Source organism: Triticum dicoccoides, chromosome 4B, assembly GCF_002162155.2.
Source record: "Triticum dicoccoides isolate Atlit2015 ecotype Zavitan chromosome 4B, WEW_v2.0, whole genome shotgun sequence".
NCBI classification, from domain to species: domain Eukaryota; kingdom Viridiplantae; phylum Streptophyta; class Magnoliopsida; order Poales; family Poaceae; genus Triticum; species Triticum dicoccoides.
The window spans coordinates 619,364,178-619,372,937 of NC_041387.1; the positions used below are offsets into that span (position 1 = coordinate 619,364,178).

The 8,760-nt window shown below is 44.4% G+C and overlaps 1 protein-coding gene across 1 annotated transcript; it reads right to left on the minus strand.

Annotated features, from left to right (window-relative positions):
* Positions 1-579: 579 nt before the first annotated feature.
* On the minus strand, positions 580-3,390 carry LOC119292909 (putative transcription factor bHLH056). The gene is made up of 6 exons (XM_037571566.1): positions 3,305-3,390; positions 2,927-3,203; positions 1,487-1,594; positions 1,316-1,381; positions 928-1,105; positions 580-809 (listed from the first exon to the last, which is right to left on the minus strand). The coding sequence occupies exons 1-6, from the start codon at positions 3,388-3,390 to the stop codon at positions 580-582; spliced, it is 945 nt and encodes a 314-aa protein (XP_037427463.1).
* Positions 3,391-8,760: the final 5,370 nt, after the last annotated feature.

Here is an 8,760-nt window from a genome sequence, read left to right on the forward strand (position 1 = left end):
GAAAAACCCCTCAGTTGCTCGAAAAAAAAGAAGAAAAAAGAAAAGAAAAACCCCTCAAGAAAAAAAAACTTGTAAAAAAGGAAAAACAATTCGACCGATTGCTGCTTCTCCCAGGAGTCGGTCAGGCACCACAGTTGATCACTGCTTCTCCCATGACTTGTTCAAGGTCTCATGTAATCACGGGGAGAAGGGAGACTGCAGACCCCTAATAATTCAATGAGAAGCCGAAAGCAACCAGCCCTCCATTAGGTAATTCACAATAATATTGATACGAAGTACTAGTCTTATATATTAGTCCCTCCATATCATAATATGATACGTTCTTGTAGGCTAGTTTAACTTTAAAAACATCTTATATTTTGATATAGAGGTAGTACTTTACAGAGGGAGTAGTAATTAGTACTCCATACACACTAATACTAATTGGCTCGATCTGCAGTTCGCGCCTTTGCTCTACTGAAATTCAGAAGAACAAAAAGAGGGAAAACTGTAAAATAATCAAAGAAAACCCAAGCGGATCAAACTAGTTTTGTTACTAGAGCTAGACTAGCCATTCTTTCCGAGTCGCTTGATTCTGTCTTACAATCTCTCCCTCCTTCCTTGCCCCTTTTTGTAATGCTGCTCCCTGGAGACGGAGCACTGCCACTCTAGAGGAGCAGAGGCTGCCGGCCGTGGGAGGTAAAATGGGACCGCCTTCGCCGCCTGTACTGGCATCATCACGGCGTGGTAAGGAGGGTACGGGAGCATGGCTCCGAACGGAGCCATTCCTGCAGGCAGGAGCGGGACGCATCCTCCCGCGAGCACCGTCCCTGGTGTTAGGGAGTATTAGTATAGGTCCAGGAATCCTTATTAGTCTATGTTTAGTCATGTGTAATATATATATATGTCCTTTGGGCCTTCAATAAAGTTAAGTTGCTTTCTTAACACCTGGAGCTGCCGAGGCGGGTGCGGCGCCCAGTGTCACCGCGACGGCCGGCGCCGATGCCGTCTGCATGACGGGGTACACTGCTTGGACCTGCCGCTGCAGCGACTTCATTGCCTGGACCTGCCGCTGCAGCGACTTCATGTACTGGATCGTCTGCTCCAGCGTCGACGCCTGGTTACACTGCACATAAAAATCTCCATTAGATTTTTTTTCGATGGGGATTAGATTTGTTCAGAGCGAGGTGCCATAAGAAACTTGCAGCTTCAGCTCAATTAGAAAAGGCTTCCAAGAAGAAGATTGGAGTTTAGCAGCATATGCACAAGCACAACAGTGAATGGGTGATCGTCGATTGAGATTACAGTAAATGTCGGAAGCTGGGTATCTGCTGACCTTCTTGCATCCAGGGACGAGCTGCTGCAGGGTCCTGAGCCTGTCACTGATCTTGCATCTTCGCCTCTGCACAACCGTACTAATCCACTCAAAATTTCACGGTGATGCATCGCTCCGTTAAAAAATGTAGATATGCACGTCAAATGAGAACGTGAGTTCGATCAGGAGTACCTTTTCTGTATCGTTGTGTGTATCTGAGTGACGAGACGACCTTGTTTTGTTTGAGCCTCCTGATGCCGCCTTCCTCCTCTCGCTGGAATCGCTCGTTATGTTTGTGTCCTGAGCACGGTAAAGCGGAGGTACAGATTTTTTTTTGGTAAAGGGCGTTTTTATTTTCTTAAAATGTAGCATCAAACGGATACTAACATTAAGATTATGACTCAGTCTCTGCATAGTTAGGATGCACACAGCTAAACACTGCCAATTTGACAAAAGAAAGGTAAAAAACCGACAATTCGGCAACAGTAGAGTTTGACCGACACTATGTCTATGTAAGCGAAGATACAAATACTTAGATCAAATCAATGTCTTTTCTGCAATTTCTTCCTAAAAGGGGATTAATTGATGCACACCGCCATTTATATTGCATCGTCCTATTGGTTAGAGTAAAGAATTAAGGAAAACAGATTACACAAGCTGGATGGGACTGTTGAGTTCACTACGTGAAAACTATTTTGGGAAACTCAGTCCACTCAATCGTTCGTGGAAAACATGATGTAAACTTCTTCGGTTAAGAGGAATCAGACCACAAGCTTGTGCAAACCACATGTCAGATCGATTCACACTATGACAATCTGCATAAATGTCCATGTACTTGTACATGCTATAATCAGCTTACAAGGCCCGCATTCATTTTGAGATTTTTTCGGGATCTCCAGTTAGACCAACAATATATGAGTACGTTACAAAAGTCAAATCATTTGGGAAAAAGTCAAATCATTTGGGAAAAAGTCAAATACGAATTCAGCTATACTTTTATAGCATATATTAGTACTCACTCTGTAAACTTTGATAAGACGTTTTAAACGTCTTATAAGTATGTCGTGAGTCAAATTGATCATCAAGGTTGGCCTCAAAATGTCCACGGGCCTTGTAAACCAAGAAGTTCGTACTTTTTTGAAGTAACGGAAATAGCGTGCTCGACAGGTCGTGAAAAAATTGTCTACAAAAACGAATTCAAGCAGAAGAAAACACAAAGTAACATAGAAAGACAATATTTCCCTTAGGGAAAAAACATAGTCTCCGACATGCTATATCACGTCAAACTTCAAAGCTCGCCAAAATATCTTGAAAGAAAAACATGAAGAAAAGTTCACCAGAAGATAAAGAAAAGTTCACCAAAATATCTTGCAAGAAGAAGATGAAGAGAAGTTAGAGCGAAGAGCTATTTGCTCACTTATTAAACTGACTTGATAAAGGCACGGACATGCTATATCACGTCAGACTATAAATGGCCATATATGTTTCCTAAAATTCACCAAAATATCTTGGAAGAAGAAGAAGAAGAAGAAGAAGAAGAAGAGCGTGGAGCGAAGAGCTCCTTACTTACTTGTAAAACGATTTGATAACACAATCATATACTAGTAATTGGGTGCTTGCATGTGCTCATACCTTGACATGGTACATGCCGTCCGTAGCCGGAAGCTTCCCCTCGCTCTCCGTCATCCCCAAACTCCCCGACGCCTTGGCCGACGGTTTGCCCTTCACCATGGGGCCGTCCCCGGCATTGTCCTCGCCACTGACGATCGGGTAGAGCCACGCTGCCATCACGTCTTCGGAAGGTGTTGGCTCTGGAGGCGACGCGCACGGTGGCCCCAGCGCCGGTGGCGGAGAGCCGACGCCGGGAAGAGCCGTGCCTCCTTCCCACGCCAACCCGAGTAGACCTTCACTGCAAGAAAGCACGCACATACGCGTGAATATCATTTTGAGTCATTGCAGTAACTGCTGAAACAGCCAAGTCTAGCTACATGCATGGAGCTGTCAACGAACATGTCGAGGAAGTCGTCGTCGCCGGTGGATGCTGCGGCCTCGCTGGGGTACCACCAAGGATCTGTAGCGGGAACTTGTCGGTCCATCGCTCAGCTCAACGTGGGAAGAAGCTAGGGAAGTACGTGGTCCTTGGGTTAAATGTGTCTGTCCCTCTCTGTTCTTGTACACCATATGCAGAGCAACAGACCCTTTATATAGAGCAAGAATATTCAACAGCCGGCGTTGCGCATGAGAGAGAGAGAGAGAGAGATATGTGGAGAGATATACCGGAGCAACACCGATGTCGTTGAATGTCCACGCACAGAGACGTTCCGAGCAATCAGGCTAGCTAGAAGACGGTGCATGCACCTGCAGGCTAGCTTAGCTACAGGACGACCGTCACCCGTGGAAGCTGGCAATAATGTATTGTATTATATACTACTCCCTCCATTCCTAAATATTTGTCTCTTTAGAGATTTCAAATAAACTACCACATACGGATGTATATAGACATATTTTAAAGTGTAGATTCATTCACTTTGCTCCGTATGTAGTCACTTGTTGAAATCTTTAGAAAAACAAGTACTCCCTCCGTCCGAAAATACTTGTCGGGGGAATGGATGTATCTAGACGTATTTTAGTTCTAGATACATCCCTTTTTATGTATTTCTCCGACAAGTATTTTGGGACGGATGGAGTATTTAGAAATGGCGGGAGTAATAAATACGTTTGTGTACGGTCGCTTGTGCACTCTGACACTGCTCACGCTACGGTTTTTGTGTACATGCGGCCGGCGGCGGCATAAACGGATGGATTCATAGATACAGTACAAGACAAAGACATGCGGGGATAAGCTTGGAATGCCACATACAATTCAACATAGCCATAGACATGACACGAGCCATATGTAGTTCCAAAAGAGTAACGGTGTTACCACAAGAGCTTTTAGAACATAGCCTCTCCTACAACTAGACTGATCCAGTTTAATGATACACAGGTTAAACATGTTTTTCAATTGTCTGTCGATTGATGTCCACACAACCATAGGTCCTTGTATGAATTCTTCTAGACCCCGTCTTTGAGAGCACTAGAACTGGCATGGTGAGTGTCAAAGGTGGATCCGTGACAAAGGAGCAAGTAGTGCATCAATTGAGGAGGTTAGTTTCTATGACTTTTCAGTGGTCTCTAGTGCGTATAGATTGTTGCAAATATTAGCACTTTTTCAACTAGTCTAATCCACGAGTAAGCAGTAAACATGGCAAATATGGTATGCAACTCATACCGATACCTAAGCATGTGAACACGTATAGTACATAGAACCGAAACATCTATGAAGAACATATATGCGACTAGCACATGTAAACGAGGGATCAACAGATCATACCCTCCGGTTGGCCAGGCCAACGTGGCGGCGGCAGCAGCATCCTCGGCATCGTCTGTGGCCTTCTTCTTGGTGGCGGCGTCTTCGACCATGGTGTCGATGCCGGGGAAGTAGTGGAAGCAGAGGCGGACGAAGACGGGGACTGATCGAAAGCAGTCGCGTCGAGACCTCCTAAAAAAATATCTTATTGTCGTTCTCCCGGGCAGGATGTCGAATGACAAGGTTCCGGAGGCACCTGCTCTCCCGACCAACCGTGCACGCGGTCGTCGGGATGAGATCGCCAGAAGCAGCACAGAGAGAGGAACAGTAGATGATGGCTAGGGTTGTGCGAGAGGGAGTGAGTGAACTGATTTAGGGTTCACTCCACTAGTCAGCTCCGTCTTATATAGACCGTCGGGTAGATGGGCCCGGGCTGAGGCCCACGACCGAGTCAGCGAACAACCCACGATCCAACGTCTTGGACAGTGGCTCTACTGTTCAGCTCGACTAATTCCCGCAACCCGCGGCACACGCGCATTGTGATGAGGCAAGGTGAGGTGAGGCGAGGCGTGGCGAGGCGAGGCGGGCCCGACGAAGGAGGAGCGTGTGTGTACAACTCCTCTTCTCAAGCTCCCAATGGCATGTGATAGAGCAGCCCTTATAAAGAGGTCTCACTCTCTCGCCACTAGCAGTATGGTACTAAACTTCCACTACTTGCCATGCACCTAAATGGGCCTTAGAGATTAACCAGGGATTATTGTCTTACATGAGCCTAAACCCATTCATAATCCAACACTCCCCCACCAGATCTCGAGGCACATAAGTTTGTCAACTGTTCCAAACAAGTTTGATATACCAGAATTTCCAGTGGAGACTGTTAAGTTGAACTTCCAACTAGAGCAATAGGATTAGACTTCTTCACAACTGAACAATGGACTATGCCTTGATTTGTTAGTTTGGCGTGTAGAAGTTTCGCTTATTGTCAGCTGATACGTGGCTGCCAAAGGCTAAACCCCATGATTGGAGCTTATTAGTCATGCTCCTTATCTTCTCATGAGCTTCCTAGAGATTACCCAATCTCATAGATTGTGACCAGCAGTCAGGATCACATATGTGTGTTCCTCCAAAGAATGCTCTGTAGGTTAGCATCTTGCTTTCATAAGCTTTGGAACACACCAAGACAAAAGTCATCCTGCCTTACAGAATTGAGAGTATTATTGCATCTTCAACGAAGTGGGTTAATTAAGGATACTCTCCTGGGTTGATGGCTGTATTGTTTTCCCAGGTCCTAATTCACGGGATCTCCGATCACATAGGTTGGGTTACCCCCATGGCAACTTACTTGGGTCTCATGCCCGTCTGCCTCGATGCATTAGAACTTTTCTATCACAACCCGTGATAGCCCTTTCGTAAAAGGGTCTGCCATATTTTTAGCAGTCTGGATATAATCCAATGTTATCACTCCAGAGTTTCTTGATTTTTTGACAGATTTCAATCTTCTTCTTATGTGCTTTGTGGATTTCATATTGTCCTTTGAACTCTTATCCTTGGCAATCACAGTTTGATTGCCACAGTTCATATGGACAGCCCGGGCTGGCTTATCAATCACTGGCAAATCCATCAAAATCTCTCGAAGCCATTCTGCTTTGACGCATGATGTGTCCAATGTTGTGAGTTCTGCTTTCAATAGCCGATCTCGCTAAGATCGTTTGCTTGCAAGACTTCCAGGAAACAGCAGCACCACCAAGTGTGAGGACATGTCCACTTGTGGCTTTCATCTCATCAGCATTAGATATCTAGTTAGAATCACTATACCCCTCAAGTACCATTGGGTACCCAGAATAGTGAATTATGTAGTTCACAGTGCCTTGCAAATAGCACATCACTCGCTCAACAACATGCCAATGCACATATCCCAGATTAGAAACAAACCGGCTCAGTTTGCACACAACAAATGAGATGCCAGGACGAGTAGCACAAGCTAGGTACATGAGTGAACCAACCACTTGAGAATACCTCAATTGATCTATAGCCGTGCCTTCGAACTTTTGAATCTGCACGCTAGGATCATATGGTGTTGCAGAAGGTTTGCAGTCCGAATATCCAAACGGCTCAAAATCTTCTCAACATAGTGGGATTGAAAAAGAGTAATCACACCCTCGGTATTTCTCAATAGCTTGATGTTCAAGATAACATCAGCCACACCCAGGTCTTTCATCTCAAAGTTATGAGATAGAAAAGCCTTGACCTCCTCAATGACTTCGAGGTGGGTCCCAAATATCAGTATGTCATCTACATACATACATAATATAACTCCTTCACCACCACCATAGTTTATACACATTTGTCAGCTTCGTTAACAACAAAGCCAGCATATGTCAAAGTTGTATTAAACTTCTCATGCCATTCTTAGGCGCTTGTTTCATGCCATTTACTACAAAGCCATCTGACTGTTGCATGTAAATTTTCTCGTCTAACTCTCCGTTAAGGAGAGCCGTCTTAACGTCCATCTGACGAATGAGAAGACCATGTGAGGCAGCCAATGCGAGTAACACTCGAATGGTTATCAGTCTAGCCACATGTGAGTAAGTATCGAAGAAATCTTCTTTTTTCTGGGTATAAGCCTTGAACACAAGCCTAGCCTTGTACTTCTCAACAGTACCATTGGGCCTAAGCTTCCTTTTGAACACCCACTTACATCCAAATGGTTGGCAAACATAAGGACAATCAATTATCTCCCATGTCCCGTTAGCCAAGATGGAATCCATCTCGCTACGGACTGCATCCTTCCAATAGTCAGCTTTTGGAGATGCATAAGATTCTGAAATGGAACTAGGAGTGTCATCATCCATGAGGTACACGAGGAAATCATCATGAAAAGACTTTGCAGTCCTTGTCTCTTGCTCCTAACTGGAGCTTCCTCGTCATCCTCTGTGGAATTTTCATCACTTTTGTGTTCATAGTATTCCATCGGAATGGCAGGTTCAGGAGTCTCATCAGATTCCAGTCTAGAAATTCTTTGCATATCTCTCATGGGGAAAATATCCTCAAATAATGTAGCATCCTTAGATTCTATAATTGTACCAACCTTCTGGTAAGGTACCTCGGATTTCACTACTAGAAATCTATAGCCAATGCTATTCTTAGCATAACCCAAATTAATGCAGTCCACGGTCCTTGGTCCAAGCTTGCGCTTTTTGGGGATCAACACATTGACTTTCGCCACACAACACCAAGTGCACAAGTAAGAGAGTGTAATTCTTTACTTCTCCCATTGCTCGTAGGGAGTAGTCGCATTATACTTTGCGGGAACTTTATTCAGGACATGACATGATGTTAATATAGCCTCCCCCCACCACGCCTTGGATAAACCCGATATATCTAACATGGCGTTACCCAAATCTGTTAGAGTACAGTTTTTCCGTTCGGCAACTCCGTTTGACTGGGGTGAGTAGGGAGGCGTCATCTAATGAATAATACCATGTTCCGCACAAAATAAATCGTACTCACTAGAAAACTACTCTCCACCACGGTCAGACCAGACTCGTTTTATTTTCTTCTCAAGTTGGTTCTCAACTTCTGCCTTATACATTTTAAAGTAGTGTAGAGCCTCATCCTTTGTATTTAACAAATTCATATAACAGAATCTAGTGGAATCATCAACTAAAGTCATGAAGTATCTCTTTCCACCTTTAGTCAACACAACATTCATCTTGCAGAGATCTGAATGTATGAGCTCTAATGGTGCCAGGTGTCTCTCCTTCGTAGGCTTGTGAGACTTACGAGGTTGCTTTGCTTGCACACACATATGGCACTTAGAGCCTTTGGCTAAAGTGAAAGTCGGGATTAGACCCATCTTTGCTAGCCGCGTCATACAACCAAAATTTATGTGACAAAGACGTGAACGCCAAACCTCAGATTCGTTCACATTAGAATGAATTTGGTTCATGAATTTATTACAGAAATCCTCTAGGGAAAGGCGGAACAAACCACCACAATCATACCCTTTTCCAATAAACAGTCTATACTAAGATACGACTACTTTGTTGGACTCAAATACTAACTTAAACCCTTCTTTACATAGAAGGGAGCCACTAACGAGGTTCTTCCTGATGGT